The sequence below is a fragment of the Thalassophryne amazonica genome, chromosome 7 (genome assembly GCF_902500255.1).
Source record: "Thalassophryne amazonica chromosome 7, fThaAma1.1, whole genome shotgun sequence".
Lineage (NCBI taxonomy): Eukaryota > Metazoa > Chordata > Actinopteri > Batrachoidiformes > Batrachoididae > Thalassophryne > Thalassophryne amazonica.
Genome location: NC_047109.1, coordinates 112,507,199 through 112,532,436, shown reverse-complemented (window position 1 = coordinate 112,532,436; position 25,238 = coordinate 112,507,199). Strand labels below are relative to the sequence as shown.

Below are 25,238 nucleotides of genomic sequence, written 5' to 3'. Positions count from 1 at the left end.
TACTCTGGATGGCATTACCCTGACCTCTAGTAATACTGTGAGAAATCTTGGAGTCATTTTTGATCAGGATATGTCATTCAAAGCGCATATTAAACAAATATGTAGGACTGCTTTTTTGCATTTACGCAATATCTCTAAAATCAGAAAGGTCTTGTCTGAGTGATGCTGAAAAACTAATTCATGCATTTATTTCCTCTAGGCTGGACTATTGTAATTCATTATTATCTGGTTGTCCTAAAAGTTCCCTAAAAAGCCTTCAGTTAATTCAAAATGCTGCAGCTAGAGTACTGACGGGGACTAGAAGGAGAGAGCATATCTCACCCATATTGGCCTCTCTTCATTGGCTTCCTGTTAATTCTAGAATAGAATTTAAAATTCTTCTTCTTACTTATAAGGTTTTGAATAATCAGGTCCCATCTTATCTTAGGGACCTCGTAGTACCATATCACCCCAATAGAGTGCTTCGCTCTCAGACTGCAGGCTTACTTGTAGTTCCTAGGGTTTGTAAGAGTAGAATGGGAGGCAGAGCCTTCAGCTTTCAGGCTCCTCTCCTGTGGAACCAGCTCCCAATTCAGATCAGGGAGACAGACACCCTCTCTACTTTTAAGATTAGGCTTAAAACTTTCCTTTTTGCTAAAGCTTATAGTTAGGGCTGGATCAGGTGACCCTGAACCATCCCTTAGTTATGCTGCTATAGACGTAGACTGCTGGGGGTTCCCATGATGCACTATTTCTTTCTCTTTTTGCTCTGTATGCACCACTCTGCATTTAATCATTAGTGATCGATCTCTGCTCCCCTCCACAGCATGTCTTTTTCCTGGTTCTCTCCCTCAGCCCCAACCAGTCCCAGGAGAAGACTGCCCCTCCCTGAGCCTGGTTCTGCTGGAGGTTTCTTCCTGTTAAAAGGGAGTTTTTCCTTCCCACTGTAGCCAAGTGCTTGCTCACAGGGGGTCGTTTTGACCGTTGGGGTTTTACATAATTATTGTATGGCCTTGCCTTACAATATAAAGCGCCTTGGGGCAACTGTTTGTTGTGATTTGGCGCTATATAAAAAAAATTGATTGATTGATTGATTGAACTCCTTTTAATGTTTTGAGAGATTCTTTCTTTGTATTTAGTATCCAGAAGTGTACCAAGCCTGCTGTCTGTAGTCATTCACTAAATACGGAGTTTTATTTCTTCCTCTCACATTTTTCACCACGCACTTCATCCTCAACTCCTTTAAATTTTGGATGTTTTCTGTATTTGGATCCAGAAGTGTGCTGATCTTGCACCAACCTGTCTCCCTAGCAGAGAATGATGCTGTTTTTAACAGGCTGCATTCGCGATTGAGTAATGTGCACGCGCAGCTGCAGCCCCTGCAGTCACTGTGTGATTTCTGTATTGAAATTACAGCAGTTATCACTTGCAGGGATGAAAAATCTCCACTTTTTGGCAGATTTCTGCTTTTTTGCCAGGCGCCTGGTTCATTTTTGAGGTCAGTGCAAATCTGTTTTCTTGTAAATTCCTATTAGTTGTATCTATATTTTGTTATTTAGGTCAGGCATCGATTTGGGCAGCCCCAGTGTGCTGTTAGGTTCAGTCACGTTAGTGGAGAACCAGAGTTATTCTTGGCACTGACAACACTGCTTTTAACGTAGCATTCCTTCGTGAAGAGGGTGAGTTACATATTTACGAAGTGCGAAGTTTGGACAGCGACAAAAATGGCGAAACAGCGCAAAACAGTTTGAATTAGTGCACCATGAAACATCGCGTCGACGGGCAGGCGTGCACGAACTCTCGCCCTGGGTTCGTGCACGTGCCGGTGTCTTTAGGGCAGTAACACACACAGTGCCACCTGCGGCTTATCATGCTGCTTATGTGGAGGAAATATAAAAAAACCAACCGGTACCTGCGGGACCACATTGCGCCATTTATGTGGAATAATAATAATAATAATAAAAAAAAGAAAAAACACACCACCCCCCTGACGAGAACTTGCGCCTTTCAAAGCTCTGATTGCCAGTCAGTGACTTTACCATTGAGCTACGGAGCTGTTCTTTGAAAGCTGCGGGAATTGGCTTCATATCAGGAAGGACATGGAAGTGTTTCAAAAGAAAATTAAAATCATACATCACATAAAAACACGCATTTATCAAGCGAGCAATATGATGAAATGATCTGTCTGTTCCTCTGTAAATGACCCATGGTCACAGACATACAGTAATGAAATGACATGAATGAGAAGCAGTTCACTCGTCTCATTCATGTCCACATCTGCTGGCGCGTGTCCAGCCGGCCGTGCATGCGTCTTGTGGACGACGCGCCGCAGGACAACGCGTCATGTGGAACAGAGCTCACGTGGGTGACGTGACAGTGAGATCGCCTGCTAACACACCTGTGTTCTGATCTGATGGTCCGTTTTGACCTGGGAGCAGCCTGTTTATGTGCGCGCCGTGCATGCTGTCGCTCGCTGCAGCACATCGCCGCAGTGATATATGTTTTATCTATGTCCACTTGATAACAGCAAACAGACACACCCGCGTCACATTGAGCAGTTGTTTGTCCATGTCCGTCCAAACATGGTATGTCGTGTCCAGATCCACAGATTTCCACAGCCGTTTCAGTGGGAGGACACACCTCCTGTCATCTCAGCGCACACACCAAAGCCACACTCGTGTGGGAGTATGAAAGTGATTGTTTGTAGTCTGTTATTGTGCCAAGACTGCGACTGGCCACACATTTTCTAAGTGCCATGCGAGCAGTGTTAGATGTTTGTGCATCACCTGGAATTTGGCCGGCACCTGCCGCAAGAGCGTGCGATGGGTTCGCACAGCGCACACTTTGCCTTTCAGGCACTTGTGTGTGCAAATAGTTGTAGCAACAGGTGTATGAGGCTTTAGAGGCAGGGCCGGCATTATGCAGTTTGCACCCGATTCCTGCATCATGCGCACTAAGTGCGCACTTCATCCAAACTTCGTACTGTGTGTGAAGGGGCCCTTATAGATGCTTCATTCCAAGTACTGTGCTTCCTGCATGCTAAGCTGAGACATTCAAGTTCATCTGTTAGGTAACAAATCTGCATATAAAGGCTCTGAACTGTTCCTGCGTGTACATGTCTCTTCTCTGACTGGAGTTCTGTGGTCACAGTAGATCAGCAAATTAACACTTCTCTCTATGTATCACATTTCCAATGCCGTTGAGGAAAAAATGAGGGTGTGTGTGTGTGTGTGTGTGTATGTGTATGTATATATATATATATATATATATATATATATATATATATATATATATATATATATATATATATATATATATATATATATATATATATATATAATGTGCTGCCAATCTGACAGCATCGTATGGTGTCCATCCCCTTATCAAAGATGTAAAGACAGGACCAGAGGTGGCCAGACCGAATGTATCTGTAGCTGACAGGGTGAAAAATTGTGAAGTAAGTAGATTGAAGTATATTTATGAAGTACAGGTGAAGTACAGTTGTTGTGCATTAATTTGCAGGTAGGGTTATTTTCTGTTAGTTTATGTTAAAAATAATTTATTCATAAATTCTTGTGGAAATGCACCTAGAGGAGTGATTTTGAATTGCACTCATTGCAATTTATTGTCTGGAATAGCTCCAGACTGCGTCTCAGAGCTTCTAGAATTCAAAAATTTTCTGCCCCAGATCTCCTTCATAATTTTTGGTTTCAGCTTTTTTCATTTTTCACCACTTTCATCCCTGCACTAGCAAATATGTCACTATGACACAAAGTCACACTCATGTAAACTTTGCAATTCATCCATGTGCCAAACTTTGGGTGGAGGTCTGTAGGGATCATCAATCAACTGTGATCCACAACTTTGTATATTTTATGTTTCTGTTGCTGTTGGAAAGTAGCTCTTGTATTTGGAATTATTCAGTCATAAAAAAAAAAAAAATCAGGAACACAGCTGTTTTGGGGGAGGCAAGTTCACTCAGTTATGTTTCAGTTTCAATGAGTGTACGTGTTTAAGACAAAGGGGAGTTTTTGGTCCTGCTTGGAAATAATGGCTTGCTTAATCAAATATTTGGGTAAATGGATAATTGATTAAGTATTAGTAATAAAACCATAGTGATCCCTCAAAATTGCCCAGAACCTTCTCAGTTGTGATTCTCCAGATGCATTCTGGGTACCTCTGTTTTTCAGGGTTCTGTGATATTGTAGGATCCCCCCCCATTTTCCAGTAACACTTCAAACAGACTTCATCTATGATTTAAAAATCTCAATTCTTCTTTTCTTGTGTGTGTGTGTGTGTGTGTGTGTGTGTGTGTGTGTGTGTGTGTGTGTGTGTGTGTGTGTGTGTGTGTGTGTGTGAGTCTCATCGTTAGAGCTGCAATGATTAATCAGTGGATCCATGATTAATCAACTATTAAATTAATCGACAGCTATTTTACTCATTGATTAATCATTCTGAGCCATTTATCAAGTTGTAATTCTTTGATTGCTGAATATTTTTCTTTCTTTTTTTATCCTATCTGATGGTAAACTGTGTGAGTGTGTGTGTGGCGGGGGGTGCTAAGCGCACATGGAGCAAAGTTAACACCCCTATTACACAAGGCGCCATTCTGTTATGATCACCCACGATCCAAAAAGTGAAAAAGCGGGATGAAATGACTTAAAGGAGACCTGCATTGAAAAAAATGCAGTCAGATTTTTTGAACAAAAAATGACTTACATTTGCACATGAGATCCTTCTGAATGTAGTAAAGTAAATCTGCAAGCCCAGATCTGTCATTCAACGGAGAAATCTTCATTTGAAAATGACAAATTTACAGCTAACATTTAGCCCTCTGCAAATTGTCCCTCTCATCATGGACGCTGCCGAGACGTCACGGACAAGACCCTCTCCCAGCATGCATTGCGCCAGTTGTAATTTGTGGATTTACGCCAGTTTGCATCTGCACCTTTTTCTTGTCTTATACGGAAGGATCTACTTTTTTTAAAACTTCATATTGTCTTCCAGCACGTTTGGTGAGTACACATTTCTTTTATTTGTACTTGAAAATTATTTTGGGGGACTTTTTCATACGCCCGTTTGACTGAGTGGTGTCGCATTGAAAATCTACTGTCTTTCGCCTCCGGTACCGTCACGGGGTACGGAGGCAGGACCCGCAAAGGATCCAAGTCATTAAAAAGTTATAAACCCCTCTCAGCTGCCACGGAGCTCTGCAGCTCCGATTACCGAGACGTGCGGCGCTGCGGAAAGTCTGTCCTTGCAGCAACAGGTCTTACCGGCCGCTCGCATCAAAACAGCGAGCGTATTCTCTGGACTTGTGCCAAGTTGGCTGCACCTCCATTCAGTAGAGAGGGACGTGGTGCCGGCTGCACAACAGACACGGGCGATGTGAGTGGCCCGCTTCTGCGTTTACTCAGTAAACTCGGTAAACGCAGCGGAGGCAAAAAGCGAGGCGTCGGTGAAGAACGGCGCCTGCTGTCAATGTCGTTGCTGATCTGAGCACACAGATCTGTATCTCACATTCATTGCAGCTTACTTTTGGATGTTGAAACCAGGACGTGTATAAGTAACATTACTAACAGATGAAATCAATTTCAATGCGGGATCGGACTGAAGGCGGGAGCGCGTCATCTTTTCCCTGGCGTCGTGGAAATGATACGGCTGTACAAATTGTTTTCACAGAGGGCTAAATTTTAGCTGCAAATTTGTCATTTTTAAACGAAGATTTCTCTGCTGAATTACAAATTTGGGCTTACAGATTTACTTTACTGCATTCACAAGGGTCTTATAAATACATATCAACTATTTCTTTCTGAAATCTGACCACATTTATTTCAGTGCAGGTCTACTTTAATCCGGCTTGCCTCCTAACAGGCTGACTTATAAAGTACAGACCTGGCAACTGGATGGCTTATAAAGTGTAGACCTGGCAGTCTGCCAGAAAATAAAAGTAAGGCACTGTGTGCTCGATCAGAACTGCAACAAACACTGTTTCGGCTTCAAATTTTCACCCAGATGGAGCACGATCAAACAAGTTTCAAGCCATACTCACAAGAAATACCCCGTTTTAAGATGTTCAAACATGGTTAAAGCTGTTAAGACTATGAACACCTGGAAGTTACCACTCGCCAGCAACGATTTTGGGAATTGGTATGACATTTTTAAACACCTCTAAAGTTTGACTCCGATTTCAAATCTGGTGCCCACGATGGCCGTAGCTACTACATATACCAAGTTTGTTTAAGATTGAAAAAAGATGGATCAAGTTACTATGATACGTCAAAACATGCCCCAGTTTGTTATTCGTAATGAAACAGGAAGGGACAGAGTTCTGTGGAATAACCCCCATAAAGTGAAAGCAACAATACTCGATGGAAGTTGGTACTGACTGAGCACGAGCAGCTCTCCTGCTGATATCGCTACAGGACAACCTTTGACCCATCGTGGCTGTCAAATGGTAGAAGAACTCCTCCTTGTCATTCAATAATAAAAACACTTTCCTTCCAAAACCTGTGGAATCATAACTACTATCAAAAACTGTAGTTTCCATCTGCGCAGAACTACAAAATTAAAATGAAACAGAATGGCGTGAAGCCGACACACACTTCCTCTCTGCAGTCCTTCCACACCGTAAAGCACTCAACCTCTGAAAAGTGGAGTGAAAACCTCAAACTCCAGTTTTTACCTTTTTGACATTTGCAGTAAGGATTTTGCTACTTTAAACTTTCATCATAATCTGTAAGAAATTGTATTTTGTGTGTCCAGTGTTTGGACAATGGGAGTTGTAATTCCATTGTATCCCGTGGCACCTCCTCGACATGGCACAGATCATCTGCCACTTCAAGAGACATCCGCGGAAAGGGAACGGTCAATTTCCTGATGTCTGAAAGCAGACTGCCGCCACCCTTTTGAACATAGGCTGTCAGTCAAACCCGGGGCTGGGAGTGGAACAAAAACAGACAAAAAGTCCTCTACCCTGAAATGTGAACTGAAAACCTTTTCCCACAATCCATGTCGTGGCAGTGCAGGTGGAGCTAAGATCATTTAGGTCACCTGTCTTGGAGAGAAATGTCTGCTGTCTGTGTATTCTCCAACATGTTTTTAAGCATGTGCCAGAGGATGGGCCTGAGAAATGGCGGAAAATTGGCGACCACAAAGAAGACTTGCAAGACGTCCTAGCATGTGAAACACAGATTGGAAACTGAGCTGTTGTAATTACAGGCTGTGGAATAGATGTGGTACCCATTAACCAAAATTGTTGAATCAACAAAAATTGCTCAAGGGTTTTTTTTTTTCTTCTTCTTCTTCATCGTTGTCGTCTTCTTCTTTGCCATGGCGGTGTCCAAAGAATGTTTTAAACTCTCAGCCCTTCCATTGCTTGCTGTGTTCCAATACCTACAGCAATGATCTGGCAAAATTCTTGTCTGCCTGCGTAAATACATTTTTTCCACCTTTCAGTGTTTTCTTTGTCAGAACATTGGATTGTACAGTGAATGCAGAATTAGCATACAAAGACGTGCCATTTTGTGATTTATTTAATGTTCAGTTGACTCAACGCTTGAGTTAATACTGAATTCCATCACTATAATTTCTCCCTAATTGTTTAATATAGAAAGCTTGTGTTTCTTTAGGAATCCACTGGGATTACATTGATGTTGAGTGTGGTTGACCCACACTCTTGTGTAGTAACAGATTTATGGCAGGACCAGACTGTATTTGTTTGGGTCCATGTCAGTGTTAATTATCTAATTTTCAACATTAGCAATTTCAAAGTAAAAGCCCTCCAGTGCTACCACTATACAATGCTTTTATTATGAAGCACATTCAGACACTGGTAAGGCGGTAAAAAAATGACAGATCATAATAACAATATTAATTAGAAAAAAATCCCAATTTCTGTGTGTTAATCCAACTCATCCCATAATTTAATTTATTTTGTTCGCTACCATATTTAATGTTTATGCAGACTTTCCAGCTGCTATGCATTATGTGTGTCCAGTTTGTATTTGACACTCCCAAGACATTGCAGCATTTTATTATAAAAATTTGAAATGAATAAAAAAATCATGTTGGCGCTCCTTCCTGCATCAATCCATGAAAAAAGTTTTCATTTTACAGTTTTTAACTTTCAAAGCTCAGCATAGTTAATTTTTACTGTTCTTAATAGCATATAGCATAATATAATAGCAATATCCATGCATACTGTCTATGTAATTACGTTTGTTGCTGTGTTTTATTGAGAAAATGCAAATAAAGTTCGCTTTGAATTGCCTGCTGGCTGCCTTGCTCTCTGAATATCTGTATTGTCATTGAAAAACCCGTATTGGCCGATCACTATATGTTAATAGGAAACACAGAGCATGTATGTAACACTAAGCATTACATGTCATGATGTAATTGTAGCCCGGGAGAAAATCAGAGTTATGAAGGTCTTCATAATATTTGAAGTACGACGACATTTGTGTTGATTTTCTTGCAGGCGTTCCCAACTCTCAACCTGCACAATTTTCATGCCACTGTGTTCTGACAAAAGCTGGCTCGCTGATTCTGTGTCTGTTAGCTGGGCATTGGCTGAACAGTGGTTGTAGTCACTCCCTCCCCACCTGTGGATCCACAATTTATTCAATCAGTTTATTAATTTATATAGCGCCAACTCACGACAAAGTCACCCCAAGGTGCTTCACACAATTCACAACAACACAAATTAATCTAAAATCAAAATTAAAGTAAGAAAAGCACAATAAAAAGGTAAAACACAGGAGAATAAAAATAAATTACAAACCAAACACAAACAGATTAAATTAGTGATAAGACAGTCTAAAAAAAGTGGGTCTTCAGTCTTGATTTAAAAGTCTCCACCGTGTCATACTGCCGAATAACAGCAGGTAGATCGTTCCAAAGAGCCAGACCATGGTAGAAGGCGGCTCTATACCCCACAGACTTTTTGTTCATCCTCGGAACACACAGAAGCCCTGCGAACGCAAGGGCCTCGCAGGTACATAGGGCTTAACCAAGTCTGCCAGGTAGGAAGGTGCCAGTCAATGAACAGTTTTATAAACCAACAATAAAACTTTAAAATCCGATCTGGCAGAAACCGGTAGCCAATGAAGGGATGCCAGAATGGGAGTAATGTGGTCAAACCTTCTACTTTGTGTCAAAAGTCTGGCAGCAGCATTCTGTACCAACTGAAGTCCTCGAATGCTAGACTGTGGCAGGCCAGAAAATAAAGCATTACAATAATCAATCAATCAATCAATCAATCAATTTTTTATATAGTGCCAAATCACAACAAACAGTTGCCCCAATGCGCTTTATATTGTAAGGCAAGGCCATACAATAATTATGTAAAACCCCAACGGTCAAAACGACCCCCTGTGAGCAAGCACTTGGCTACAGTGGGAAGGAAAAAACTCCCTTTTAACAGGAAGAAACCTCCAGCAGAACCAGGCTCAGGGAGGGGCAGTCTTCTGCTGGGACTGGTTGGGGCTGAGGGAGAGAACCAGGAAAAAGACATGCTGTGGAGGGGAGCAGAGATCGATCACTAATGATTAAATGCAGAGTGGTGCATACAGAGCAAAAAGAGAAAGAAACAGTGCATCATGGGAACCCCCCAGCAGTCTACGTCTATAGCAGCATAACTAAGGGATGGTTCAGGGTCACCTGATCCAGCCCTAACTATAAGCTTTATCAAAAAGGAAAGTTTTAAGCCTAATCTTAAAAGTAGACATAGACAGGATGGGACGAATCCTCGCCACATTTTGCAGATGAAAGAAGGCAGTCCTCGTAATGTCTTTAATGTGGGGGCCAAAAGTCAATGTAGGATTGAAAAGTACTCCAAGATTCCTCACTTTGTCCGTATGATGCACAACACACGAACCAAAATTAAGCGCCAACTGATCAAAATGATGCCGATGTCTGGCTGGACCAAGAACCATCATTTCAGTCTTATCAGAATTCAAGAGTAGGAAATTACTAGACAACCAACTTCTCACAGATATAAGGCAATCTTCCAAGGCTTTTATATGGGCAAGATTGCCAGCAGTTATCGGCATGTACAGTGGAGTATCATCAGCATAACCATGAAAGGCAGTCCCGTAATGCCACAGAATATGCCCAAGGGGCGCTATATAAAGTGAGAAAAGCAAGGGGCTTAGCACAGACCCCTGTGGAACCCCAAAATTCATTTTACCAAGGCCAGAAGTAATATTATTAAACACAACACAATAAGAACGACTGGACAAGTATGACATCAGCCAAGCAAGAACACTTCCAGTAATCCCAAAGTAATTTTCCAGCCTGTCAAGTAAAACACAATGATCCACAGTATCAAACGCAGTACTAAGATCCAAGAGCACTAAAACCATTGTGGTGTCCGAATCCATTGCACACAGAAAGTCATTCACCACTCTGGTAAGCACTGTCTCTGTGGAGTGATGTTTTCTGAAAGCAGACTGAAGTGGCTCAAAAAGATCATTCTCAGTAAGATGGTCTACAAGCTGCCGTGAGACCACTTTTTCCAGAATTTTCGAACAGAATGACAGATTTGATATCGGCCTGTAATTACTCAATACACAAGGGTCAAGACCAGATTTAAAATACCCAAGCACAGAACCAGAGCTTAATGAAAGATTAACAATTTCCAGCACAGTCGGCCCAAGAATGGGCCACAAGTCCTTAAACAATTTTGTTGGTATAGGATCAAATAGGCAGGTTGTGCTTTTTGTAGACGTCACGAGCTTTGCTAGCGCGTCTAGTGAAATAGTATCAAATTCTGTAAATCTAGATGTCACCTCATTTTCATCACCCACCTCCACAGCAGGGTGCAGTGATTTAGCCAAAGCATGTTTTGATATGCTCAATCCACCTATTGAATATCGTTCTACATGCAACATTGAAACATTTAAGCGTTCCACACATATGTTACAGAAAAGGTATTATGTTGTTCAGCTTTGCCACTTACTGAAACATGATCCAAACCTCAGTTCATCTCAGCACTTCACTTTTGACTTTTTTTTTTTTTTAATGTGGAATGCACTTTAAGATCTAAGCAGCAAACATGTTGTCCATCCTCATTGTTTTGGACATGTGACATGACGAAATGATGTCTGTTTTTATAAACTTTGTAGGAATTTAGCATAGCATTATTAAAACTCAGTGTTGGTGTTAGTCTTTGGGCTCCCCCAACACACACTCCTGGTGTTCGCAGCTAAGTACTAATCAGGAATTTGTATCACTTCTGAGATCTGACAGGATCAAGTGTACAAACCGAGGCATGGCTGCACTGTTAGACTACAGTAATTACAAAGATTTACCAATGACTTTAACAGGAAAAGTCTAAACTCGATGTAATGCATGGTCAACGTGAATATTGGACTGCGTTGAGCTTGCACCAGTCGGCCTCGAGTAGAGTGTGTAGCATCTGAGGTGTGTGGAAGTCCAGACGTTGTCACAAAAATTTGGAACATGTTCAACACCAGCACAAATTTAACTGACCTTTTCCAACTTGTACTGATTTTAGTAACTTGGCCAAGTGTGAGAACTGCTTTATTTGTAAGAAAGCAATCTCAGCGGTGGGGAATAACACCTACACTCAACAAAAATATAAACGCAACACTTTTGGTTTTGCTCCCATTTTGTATGAGATGAACTCAAAGATCTAAAACTTTTTCCACATACACAATATCACCATTTCCCTCAAATATTGTTCACAAACCAGTCTAAATCTGTGATAGTGAGCACTTCTCCTTTGCTGAGATAATCCATCCCACCTCACAGGTGTGCCATATCAAGATGCTGATTAGACACCATGATTAGTGCACAGGTGTGCCTTAGACTGCCCACAATAAAAGGCCACTCTGAAAGGTGCAGTTTTATCACACAGCACAATGCCACAGATGTCGCAAGATTTGAGGGAGCATGCAGTTGGCATGCTGACAGCAGGAATGTCAACCAGAGCTGTTGCTCGTGTATTGAATGTTCATTTCTCTACCATAAGCCGTCTCCAAAGGCGTTTCAGAGAATTTGGCAGTACATCCAACCAGCCTCACAACCGCAGACCACGTGTAACCACACCAGCCCAGGACCTCCACATCCAGCATGTTCACCTCCAAGATCGTCTGAGACCAGCCACTCGGACAGCTGCTGAAACAATCGGTTTGCATAACCAAAGAATTTCTGCACAAACTGTCAGAAACCGTCTCAGGGAAGCTCATCTGCATGCTCGTCGTCCTCATCGGGGTCTCGACCTGACTCCAGTTCGTCATCGTAACCAACTTGAGTGGGCAAATGCTCACATTCGCTGGCGTTTGGCACGTTGGAGAGGTGTTCTCTTCATGGATGAATCCCGGTTCACACTGTCCAGGGCAGATGGCAGACAGCGTGTGTGGCGTTGTGTGGGTGAGCGGTTTTCTGATGTCAGTGTTGTGGATCGAGTGGCCCATGGTGGTGGTGGGGTTATGGTGTGGGCAGGCATCTGTTATAGACGAAGAACACAGGTGCATTTTATTGAGGGCTTTTTGAATGCACAGAGATACCGTGACGAGATCCTGAGGCCCATTGTTGTGCCGTACATCCAAGAACATCACCTCATGTTGCAGCAGGATAATGCACGGCCCCATGTTGCAAGGATCTGTACACAATTCTTGGAAGCTGAAAATGTCCCAGTTCTTGCATGGCCAGCATACTCACCGGACATGTCACCCATTGAGCATGTTTGGGATGCTCTGGACCGGCGTATACGACAGCGTGTACCAGTTCCTGCCAATATCCAGCAACTTCGCACAGCCATTGAAGAGGAGTGGACCAACATTCCACAGACCACAATTGACAACCTGATCAACTCTATGCGAAGGAGATGTGTTGCACTGCATGAGGCAAATGGTGGTCACTCCAGATACTGACTGGTATCCCCCCCCCAATAAAACAAAACTGCACCTTTCAGAGTGGCCTTTTATTGTGGACAGTCTAAGGCACACCTGTGCACTAATCATGGTGTCTAATCAGCATCTTGATATGGCACACCTGTGAGGTGGGATGGATTATCTCAGCAAAGGAGAAGTGCTCACTATCACAGGAAAAACGTTGTGGAAAACATTTGAGATCTTTGAGTTCATCTCATACAAAATGGGAGCAAACCCAAAAGTGTTGCGTTTATATTTTTGTTGAGTGTATAATGTTGCCTTGTTAGTCTTTCCATCTTAAGCATTGTGCCTCCTCCAATATAAAGTATGTACAATGTGCTCTGTGTGTGCCAGCCTGGTTGTGGTGTTCTCATTATAAAGAAAGGTGGCAGTAGGTCACACCATAGAGCAAGAGGTGATGTAAATAATTCAGTTCTCACTCTGAAGGGTTCCTCTGAGCTCTAATTAAAATAATAAAAAAAAAGTTGCAACAACAGTGGGATCAGACCTGCGCCAGGTTTTTTTCTGCATCATTAGTTAGAGAACGGAGGAGAGAGAGGAGCAGTTTGGAATTGCTTCTCATTTAATAAAGTGCTGTGTGACCAACTTCCATATGCTCCTTTGAGCCCCAAGTGGTTCTTTATTTCAGAACCCCCTACCCCAAGCTTGTGTGTGTATGTGTGTTGTAGCTGATGGGATAAATAAGCGCAAAAATGCAAACTCTTTATCGATGTGGTCTTTTGATATTTATTTATTTATTTATTTATTGGGTGTTGCTTGATGACATGCACTCCTGTTAGTTAATTAACTGTTTAGTGTATTTTATAGCTGCTGCTTTTTTACATGTTTAATACTTCTGTTAGTTTTTAGTAGGTGGTGCTGCCTTAAACCTGAACTCACTCACTTTAATGTTACTGTGTAGATCCTTGTTCTTGTTGTTGTTGTTAACTACATTATCAGCTCAAATGTACGAGCAAAGTCACAAATGCCATTTTTCTGAGTTTTGCTTTCCCTGTTTGTAGGAGAGGAGAAAGCCAGGCAAATGCAACTTTAGCATAATTACAATATTATCACATTCTCAAACGCCTTTAAGTTTGAGAGACATTTATGGATAAAATGTGTAATTTGTCAGAAAAATAATATAAAAAATGAATTATAATTACTTTGTAATTATAATTATTTAGTAGTTTAAGCTATCCAGCCAGTACTAAGTAATATTTCTGTAGATGTAGTAGTATTTCTGTATTTGTGTAGAACTTGCTTCTGATGGATTGTTTGTTGCTGTGATGCCGCTCTGAACTTCACACGGTTGTATACGCTTCTTTTATGTTTGTTTAGAACTCTTCTGGTTATTAATTGTATCTACTCTGAACGTTATTTAACAACAGTCCTGTTGTGAATCGCTAGCGGTTGGCATTCGCTAGCAGTTAGCTTTCACTAGCAGTTAGCTTTCGCTAGCTAGGCGACCCCTCCCCTCTCCATCATTACTTTTTTATAGCTGTTTCTTTTTTACAAGCTTAATACTTATGTTCGTTTTTCAGTCAAACTGCTGTGAATTTTAAGTAATTATTTTACTCCTGTGTATAATCTTAGGAGTGGCTAGCATTTTCTCCAGCGGTTAGCTTGCATTAGCTATTTCAGACCCCCATCATCATTTTTTCATTTCATTTTTTTACACTCCTGTTAGTTAATTAACTGTTTAGTGTATTTTATAGCTGCTGCTTTTTTTTACATGTTTAATACTTCTGTTAGTTTTTCAATGTAACTGCTGTGAATTTTAATAAATTTATTTGCCTCTTTGTGAGCCTTAGGAGTGGTTAGCTTATCCATTATTTGTTAGCTCGTTTGCTTGGCTACATTCTTGAATTTCTTAGTGCCCAAAGTACACTACTAATTCTACTTTACACCCTCCATAAATCCTGCATGATGTTGGAAGATAGGGTGGCTCTCTTAGAGAGCCGTGTCCGTAAGTTAGAACAGCTTCTTAGCTCAGTGGAGTTAGATGTTATGGGCACTCCAGATGAGGTTAGTGTTGGGCCAGCTAGCGAGCCCATTAGCATCAGCTTAGAAACGGCGGCTGTGGACGACGGCTTTCGGACTGTGGCTAGGCGGAGGAAGCCCCGTATGGCTTGGTGCCCGGTTGTGGCACTCTGATCACACTCACCAGTGCGAACTGTGAATCGGTTCTCCCCCTTGGATTTGCCAGATGTGAATTCTCTGAGCCCACAAGTGACTTCCACTCCTGTCTCCAGGCCGAAACACCAGACTTTAGTGATAGGGGATTCTATCACCCGCAAAGTCAGGTTACAGACTCTGGCTGACGTTAAATGTATCCTGGGGCCAGAGCTCCCGACATTGCATCTCATCTTAGGGTGCTGACGCTGCAGAAGGGAAGACAGACGAAGGAACATGACATGAGATATAGTCACATAGTTATTCACATTGGCACCAATGATATCAGGATGAAGCACTTAGAGGTCACAAAAATGGACATAGAGAGGACTTGTGACCTTGCCAGAAATATGTGTTGGCATCAATTAATAGTCTCTGGTCCCCTCCCCTCCCGGGGTACTGATGAGGCGTTTAGCAGGCTGACATCGTTAAATAGGTGGCTGGCACAGTTTTGTAGACAGCAAGGCTTTAGCTTTATTGATAACTGGCCTTCGTTCTGGGGCCGCCGTGGCTTGCTGATGCCGGACGGCCTCCACCCTACTGGGGAAGGTGCCGCCATCTTGTCTGCGAACATAGATAGAGCTCTACAGGGAGGGTAACATTAGGAATCTACAGCAGACCACGGAGCAGGTGAATAGAGACCCTGCAAGGCTTATGACAAATGTGGGTGTGGAATCCATTAGCTTAGCGGGGAATTTAGTGCAGAAAATCCACTATGGTGATAGTGCAGTTTATTTGCCAGGGAGGGAATTTCACCAAGTTGAGACTGTGGCCTGCTTCCGTAGTCGTGTCCATAAAAATCATAGAGGGATATGCTTTCCAAACTTAATACCCATTACTATATTGGATGATGATGAAATTGAGGATGGCCCAGTGGTTGTTCCAGCAATAGCAAAGATTTCGTGTTTGCTACCTACAACGCGCGTGGAATGTCTTAAACCTAAACCTACTTCTAGGCATCTTATATATGCTAGTCTGGAACCACCCCTAAACCCAAATAGTTCAACTGTCAACCCCACTGAGGTCCTTAGACTGGGTCTCATTAACATAAGATCACTGTCCTCAAAATCATTGTTGATCAATGATCTAATTATTGATCATCAGTTAGATATGATTGGGCTATGTGAAACCTGGCTTAAACCTACAGCTGTCCTCCCCTTAAATGAGGCCTGCACACCTGCATATACATTTAGTCACGTCACTTGTGATGCGAAGCAAAGCGGGGGTGTTGCTCTTATTTATAAATCTAGGTTTAGCTGATTAGCTGTTGGGGATTACAAATATCACTCGTTTGAGCATCTGATTCTCCGCTCTGCTCAGGATATTACACATTGCCAAGGTCAGAAAAATAAAAATGAGTCGTATTACTTTGTCACTGTATATAGGCCTCCTTGCCCATATTCTGAATTCTTAGATGAATTTGGTGCGTTCATCTCTAACTTGTCAACTAGTGTGGATAACATTCTGATCATTGGTGACTTTAACATTCATATAAATAAGCCTTCTGATCCCCTCTGCAAATCATTTATGGAAATTGTGGCTGCATTAAGATTTCTGCAATGCATTTGGGATTCGATGCACATTAGTGGAAATACCCTGGATCTGGTTCTCGCACGTGGTATTGCTGTCACGAATATTGACATCATGCCTCTTACATCAGTGGTGTCTAAACACTCACTTAAGTTTACAGTTTTGCTGCCGTATTTAGTGGAACAACAACCTTATATATCATTAAGGCGATGCATCAACTCCTCAACTAGGACTAAACTCAAAACCCGACTGCTTGATGTCTTAGCTTCACATTTGACAAATACCCTGTCAGTATACTGTTGGAAAAGTACAGAGTAGGACAGAAAGAGTTACATTGTGTGTTTGTGGACTTAGAAAAAGCTTATGATAGGGTGCCAAGAGAAGAGTTGTGGCATTGTATGAGGAAGTCTGGCGTGGCAGAGAAGTATGTTAGGGTAGTGCAGGACATGTACAAGAATAGTGTGACGGCGGTGAGATGCGCAGACGGAATGACAAACTCATTCAAGGTGGAGGTGGGATTACACCAAGGATCAGCTCTGAGTCCTTTCTTGTTTGCAGTGGTGATGGACAGGTTGACAGATGAGATCAGACAGGAGTCCCGATGGACCATGTTGTTTGCAGATGACATTGTGATCTGTAGTGAGAGTAGAGAGCAAGTTGAGTCTAGTCTGGAGAAGTGGAGATATGCTTTGGAGAGAAGGGGAATGAAAGTCAGTAGAAGCAAGACTGAGTACATGTGTGTGAATGAGAGGGAGCCCAGTGGAATAGTGCAGTTACAAGGAGTAGAAGTGGTGAAAGTAGATTAATTTAAATATTTGGGGTCAACTGTTCAAAGTAATGGAGAGTGTGGTAGAGAGGTGAAGAAGAGAGTCCAGGCAGGGTGGAGTGGGTGGAGAAAGGTGGCAGGAGTGATTTGTGACCGAAGAATATCAGCAAGAGTGAAGGGGAAAGTTTACAAAACAGTAGTGAGACCAGCTATGTTGTATGGTTTAGAGACAGTGGCACTAACAAAAAGACAGGAGGCAGAGCTGGAGGTGGCAGAGCTGAAGATGTTGAGATTCTCTTTGGGAGTGACAAGAATGGACAAGATTAGGAATGAACATATCAGAGGGACAGCTCAGGTGGGGCGGTTTGGAGACAAAGTCAGAGAGGCGAGATTGAGATGGTTTGGACATGTGCAGAGGAGGGACCCAGGGTATATAGGGAGAAGGATGCTGAGGATGGAGCCACCAGGCAGGAGGAGAAGAGGGAGACCAAAGAGGAGGTTCATGGATGTGCTGAGAGAGGACATGTAGGTGGTTAGTGTGACAGAGGAAGATACAGAGGACAGGGTGAGATGGAAACGATTGATCTGCTGTGGCGACCCCTAACGGGAACAGCCAAAAGACAAAGAAGAAGAAGACAGATTTGTGGATAGTTTAAACTCAGTGCTCAAAACTACACTCGACATGATTGCACCACCTGTGTTAAAACCGCGCTCCCCCAAATCACAGTCACCTTGGTTCAATGATTATCTGCGTGACCTCAAGCATAAAGCAAGAGGTCTAGAACGGAAATGGCGTCGTTCAAAATTAGAAGTATTTCACCTTGCGTAGCATAATGCTATCTTAGACTATAAGCATGCATTATTGGCTACAAAACGGACATACTACTCTGATTTGATCAACAAAAACAAGCATAACTCAAGTTGTTGTTCGACATGGTGGCAACACTTATACATGGACAACCACCTGTAGTTCTCTCCTTTTACAGCACAAGATTTCCTGGATTACTTTGGGAAGAAAATAGAAGACATCAGGTTAAACATATCCCGGCATGCCTTAATCCAGCCACTACACCCTGCTATTGAGGTGGGCGCTACTACTGAGGTATTACCTAGTTTTACAGAATTTGATAGTATCTCACTAGGCATGCTGACAAAACTCATAATGTCAACAAAAAGCACAACCTGTTTATGTGATCCTATACCAACAAAACTGTGGGCCTACTGTGCTGGAAATTATTAATCTTTCTTTAACTTCTGGATCTGTTCCTAAATGTTTCAAATCTGCAGTGATTAAACCATTACTTAAGAAACCTAATCTTGACCCTGGTGTATTGAAAAACTATCGGCCGGTATCAAATCTATCATTTTTTTCTAAAATTCTGGAAAAAGTGGTTTCACGGCAGCTCGTAGACTATCTTACTGAGAATAATCTCTTTGAGCCACTGCAGTCTGCTTTTAGAAAATATCATTCCACAGAAACTGCACTCACTAAAGTGGTGAATGATCTTCTGCTTACAATGGCTTCGGACACCACTATGGTTCTGTTGCTGTTAGATCTCAGTGCTGCATTTGATACAATGGATCATCATATTCTACTCAATAGGCTAGAAAATTATTTTGGGATTACTGGGTGTGCCCTTGCATGGCTGACATCTTACTTGACCAGTCGTTCTCACTGTGTTTTGTACAGTAACACTACCTCTAACCTTAGTGACATGAAATTTGGGGTTCCACAGGGGTCTGTTTTAGGCCCCCTGCTTTTCTCCCTTTATATAGCATCCCTTGGGCACATATTGCGGCATTTTGGGATTCCCTTTCACTGCTATGCAGATGATACTCAGTTATACATGCCGATAACTCCTGGTAATCTCCTTCACATAAAATCCTTAGAAGATTGCCTTGCAGCAGTGAGAAGTTGGATGTCTAGCAACTTCCTACTTTTAAACTCTGATAAGACTGAAATGATGGTTCTTGGTCCAGTGAGACATTGGCATCAATTTGACCAGTTAACTCTCAGCCTCGGCTCGTGTGTCATACATCACACTGACAAAGTAAGGACCCTTGGGGTAATTTTTGATCCTTCGTTGTCCTTTGGCCTCCACATTAGAAATATTACTAGGACTGCTTTCTTCCACCTGCGAAATATAGCGAAGATTCGTCCCATCCTGTCTATGGCTGATGCTGAGACCCTGATCCATGCATTTATCTCTTCTAGATTGGATTTTAAGGTTCTGCTACTAACCTATAAAATTATTCATGGACTGGCACCTCCCTACCTAGCTGACCTAATTAAACCTTACGTACCGGCCCGGGCTTTACGTTCTCAGGGTGCAGGACTACTTTGTGTCCCTAAGATGAATAAGAAGTCTGCAGGTCACAGAGCTTTCTCTTATCATGCCCCTGTTCTGTGGAATGATCTCTCTGTGTCAATAAAACAGTCAGATCCTGTGGAGACTTTCAAGTACAGACTTAAGACGCAATTATTTTCCCTTTCATATGGCTAGCATACTGGTACAGTTTTGTTTTATGCTTTTTACTCTTTTAATTCATTTATTAGTAATTGGAGCGGGCCCCGGCCTCAGCTTTACCTAAATTCTGGGTCTTTTAGTGAAGTTTAGGGCTAGTGGCCGGCGATCACCTTAGTATTTCCTGTTTTTCTTGTTGTTTAATGCTGGCAAATTATACAGTATTTTTTGTCTTTCTGATGCCTGATTCTGTTTTTTTCTCTCTGTTTAAGGTGCAGTTCCATCCAGAGATGGGAGTTGTATTCGTGTTGGCGATCCTCCTGTCATGTGCGCCAATAGCATTTCTTGTATATTCTTCCGTGAATTGTTCTGTGAATTGTTCTGTAATTTATGTTTGTAGCATGGCCAAAGCAGAGGGTCACCCCTTTGAGTCTGGTCTGCTTGAGGTTTCTTCCTCAGATGGAGTTTTTCCTTACCACTGTTGCTCTGGGGGTTAGTAAGGTTAGACCTTACCCGTGTGAAGCCCTTTGAGGCAACTCTGTTGTGATTTGGTGCTATATAAATGAAAATAAATTGAAATTGAAATAGATGTTCTATTTTTGAAATTGGTGAATGAAGTATTGTGCTGGTTGTGGAAAGCCTTCCACAGGATTCCGTTTTCCTGGAATGCCAAATATTGCATGTCGTCTCTGACCGTTTCAGACTGTGTTGCGTCTGCAGGTTCTTGTCTTACGATGATGGATAGCTGATTTATTTTGACGGCCATGTCAAGGGAGGCTCAAATTTACTGCCCCTTAGACGTGAGTCATGCTCAGCCATCGGCAGCTTTGGTTATGTGCGTAGGAGAGGAAGCTCCACTCAATCAAGTGCCAGCCTGACTAGAGGAGGAGGGGTTAACATTTGGAAAAGTCGGAACAGCAGGAGTAATACTTTGTAATTCAGATTGATGAGAATGTAATCCACTTTAAGGTCACTTCAACATCAAAACGAAGCGGAAAGCAATTTTCAGCTGATGTAAGTTGGGCTGGTGCAGCTCTCGATGCGTGCCATGCACGCAGCAAGGCAGGCTTTGGGGTTTTGGGGGAGTGCACTGTTTTCCCCACTTGGTTAGAGGATGACTCACACTTTATCTCAGCCTCTGAGATCATTCCATCTCCCAGACATTGACTCATAATGCCAGTGTCCATCTGAGGCTGTTAGCTATGCCTAACTGTGTCATTGTATGCTTTTATTCATTTAAATTTCTTTTTCAAAGATATTTCTATGAACATTATCAGGTGCAATTACAATTCACAATTACCTTCTTTTATTTATTTATTTTTTCTTAAGGGAGAGCAAACTGACTTAACCATGTACATAGAGATAATAAAAACTATGTAAATACAAACATTTAAGCAGAAAGGAATAAAAACTCCTATAGAGAATTTATTTAAATAATAAATAATAAAAGGGAGAAGAGAAACCCATCCATCCCTGCTCTTAAGATAGAACATGCATACACACTGAACAAAAATATAAATGAAACTCTTTTGTTTTTGCTCCCATTTTTCATGAGCTGAACTCAGAGATCTACAACATTTTCTATACACATTTTCTATACACAAAAAGACATTCACAAATCTATCTAAATCTGTGTTAGTGAGCACTTCTCTGCCCTTTGTATATCAAAATGTTAATTAGATAGCAGACTGCATGATTATTGCACAGGCTTGCCTTAGGCCCCCACCCCGGTGACCCGTAGTGGGAGTAAGCGTAAATAATCACCACTCTGAGTCTGGTCTGCTTGAGGTTTTTTCCTACAATTTAACAAAATGCCTCAGGATCCCCCCAGGAAGCCTGAGAGGACTTGACCAAGGACAGAGAAGTGTGTGCCACTGCGACCCCGACCCAGATAAGCAGCAGAAAATGAATGAATGAATGTCCGAAGCTGCTTTGGGCTTCACGTAGCTTTGTATGCTTCAATACTTACACATTCCATGAGTTCGACATGACGGTCATTCAGCATCTGATTGCCATCATCACATTTGTGTTTCTCGAGTCTTTCATGATTTGTCAATGCTGAGATTGCGAACAGAGCCGTCTGGTTCACGAGACGTGACATGCAGCTGCTTCAGGCCCCAAGAGGCTTTCTGAGCTGGTGTGCAATAACGGGAATTGTCGTGAGCTGCTGAATTTCTGTTTCATTATATCATCAAGTAGTAAATCTTCAGTCTAGTAACAAAACGTGGAAGAAGTCACATTGCTCTGAAAAGACTAATGTAAACGCTTAAACTCTCACGGTTTCGGGCTTGCTTATGCCCCCCCCCCCCGGGACAAACGCTTAATGTGCCGAGGTCCTAATCCTCTGTTGATACTCTGCTCCACAGGCAACAAGGAAGCGCAAGATCGCCATCCTGAAAGCCCAGGGGAGGAGCTCCGAAGCTATCCGGGAGCTTAATGAATATCTGGAGCAGTAAGTGTCTTTAAGGGCCTGTCTGCTGAACCCCCTCTTCCCTGTCTTTAGTCTCATTGGGTTTTTTTTTTTATTATTATTAAATGGGGGATTGTTTTTAGTGTATAGCCATACTGTGCATGTAATCGATCACAAATGCCTTCTGAAGTTTAGTCAACTGCTAGAATATTAATTGATCAAACTTTTGGTTTTTGGTGGCTTAAGGGATTTTAAGTGGGGAAAAAAAATGCTCTTTCTTTGTTCTTAAGTGTGAAATCCAGTAAATTCTTTTGGCAGATCCGATATGTAAAATCTAACATTCACAAATTTTAAATTGTCAAATAATCATTATAAATGTACTATATTTGGATTCTGTACTTAGTGTTGTATAATGAGCACCATTAAGAGCCCATCATGAGTATTTTTTTTTTATTACTTCCAAATTTTACTACTTGCATGACATTACCCATTCAGTTAGCCTTTTTTAGCAGTTGCACTATTAGTTTAAATATTATCATAATTAAAGCCATCCTGTAGACATGCAGTTACCTTTAAGACTTGATGAACCGTTTCAGATTGTAAAGGTAAAAGTTTTTTTGTTTGTTTGTTTTATTTTCTAGGTTTGTTGGGGACCAAGAAGCATGGCATGAATTATCAGAGCTCTACATTAACGAACATGAGTAAAGATGGCTTTTATTTTATTTATTTATTTATTTATTCATTTCCTTTTTTCACCACCTCCTAATTAAATGTATGATAATGCAGTAATGGATTAATTTATATATCAGTTAAGATAATTGCAGTTCACAAGTATTATTGTATTGCAGCATAAAAACACTGTAGGAACAGTGGTAATTTGTATAACTGTGGCCATAGGTTTACAGACACCTTGGCTGAAAAAGTCCAAGCTCTATTTTCCCCACTTGAACAAATTACTTAATTCTGCTTCTATAAAATGTTATTTAAAAATGATAGTCATAAGATACTTTTTTTCAAGTTTTATTCACTTAGTCTCAGCATGTTGGTTCCACTTCCTGTTTCTTTCCATATTTGCTGTGGTAAAAATGCTGCGTCAACAAATAGCTTACATTCTCGGTGATTAATTTACAACCTTTTTTTGGAATAACTAAAAAAAACACGTTAAGCCAACAAACAATTCTTTCGCTTCCTTTGGCTCTGCTACATAAAATCAACTAAGTTTGGTTAAAATACAGACACCTTTGCAAGTATTACCTGCTAATGTTAGGTGTTAATGCTTTCTAAACACAGTGTGGTTACATACAAAAACAAAAAAGTTACAATTGGCAAGTGGGGAATTTGATCCGAGTCCTTTAACATCGGGTGTTACATCGATGCGTAAGTTAGCCCTAGAATAGGGTCCTAGTGGTCTGATGTATTCAGATCAGAATCTGTTTAGTTGGTTTTGACACTGAGGTTGAGAGCAGTTTCGAAATTGTATCTTAAATGTATTTTAGCCCATATTGACTCCATTTCCATACTTAAAAAAAATCTGTGGTATTTCATTTTACTATTTAATAACATTTCACAGTACGCTCAAACATCCATCACATTACAAGAACTTTCCAGAGTATGTCACATGGATTTTTTTTTTTCTCCTTAGTTTGGGAGGGATTTATTTGCACATACAACCCCTGGCAAAAATTATGGAATCACCGGCCTCAGAGGATGTTCATTCAGTTGTTTAATTTTGTAGAAAAAAAGCAGATCACAGACATGACACAAAACTAAAGTCATTTCAAATGGCAACTTTCTGGCTTTAAGAAACACTATAAGAAATCAAGAAAAAAAGATTGTGGCAGTCAGTAACGGTTATTTTTTTAGACCAAGCAGAGGAAAAAAATATGGAATCACTCAATTCTGAGGAAAAAATTATGGAATCACCCTGTAAATTTTCATCCCCCAAATTAACACCTGCATCAAATCAGATCTGCTCATTGACATTGACCCTATGCCATGACATTGACCCTATGTGTCTTTTTGCAAGGAATGTTTTTGCAGTTTTTGCTCTATGGCAAGATGCATTATCATCTTGAAAAATGATTTCATCATCCCCAAACATCCTTTCAATTGTCCAAAATATCAACATAAACTTGTGCATTTATTGATGATGTAATGACAGCCATCTCCCCAGTGCCTTTACCTGACATGTAGCCCCATATCATCAATGACTGTGGAAATGTACATGTTCTCTTCAGGCAGTCATCTTTATAAATCTCATTGGAAAGGCACCAAACAAAAGTTCCAGCATCATCACCTTGCCCAATGCAGATTCGAGATTCATTACTGAATATGACTTTCATCCAGTCATCCACAGTCCACAACTGCTTTTCCTTAGCCCATTGTAACCTTGTTTTTTTCTGTTTAGGTGTTAATGATGCCTTTCGTTTAGCTTTTCTGTATGTAAATCCCATTTCCTTTAGGCGGTTTCTTACAGTTCGGTCACAGACGTTGACTCCAGTTTCCTCCCATTCGTTCCTCATTTGTTTTGTTGTACATTTTTTGATTTTTGAGACATATTGCTTTAAGTTTTCTGTCTTGACGCTTTGATGTCTTCCTTGGTCTACCAGTATGTTTGCCTTTAACAACCTTCCCATGTTGTTTGTATTTGGTCCAGAGTTTAGACACAGCTGACTGTGAACAATCAACATCTTTTGCAACATTGCGTGATGATTTACTCTCTTTTAAGAGTTTGATAATCCTCTCCTTTGTTTCAATTGACATCTCTCGTGTTGGAGCCATGATTCATGTCAGTCCACTTGGTGCAACAGCTCTCCAAGGTGTGTTCACTCCTTTTTAGATGCAGACTAACGAGCAGATCTGATATGATGCAGGTGTTAGTTTTGGGAATGAAAATTTACAGGGTGATTCCATAATTTTTTCCTCAGAATTGAGTGATTCCATATTTTTTTCCTCTGCTTGGTCTAAAAAAGTAACCGTTACTGACTGCCACAATCTTGTTTTCTTGATTTCTTATA

At 41.3% G+C, this 25,238-nt stretch overlaps 1 protein-coding gene across 1 annotated transcript in view; it reads left to right on the top strand.

Moving 5' to 3' along the window:
- The window catches only part of emc2 (ER membrane protein complex subunit 2), a 95,074-nt gene that overhangs the window by 54,283 nt on the left and 15,553 nt on the right, over positions 1-25,238 (top strand). The window contains exons 6-7 of the mRNA XM_034175373.1: positions 22,178-22,263; positions 22,863-22,922. Of these exons, the coding sequence (XP_034031264.1) occupies positions 22,178-22,263; positions 22,863-22,922 (146 nt within the window). The remainder of the gene's footprint in view (positions 1-22,177; positions 22,264-22,862; positions 22,923-25,238) is intronic.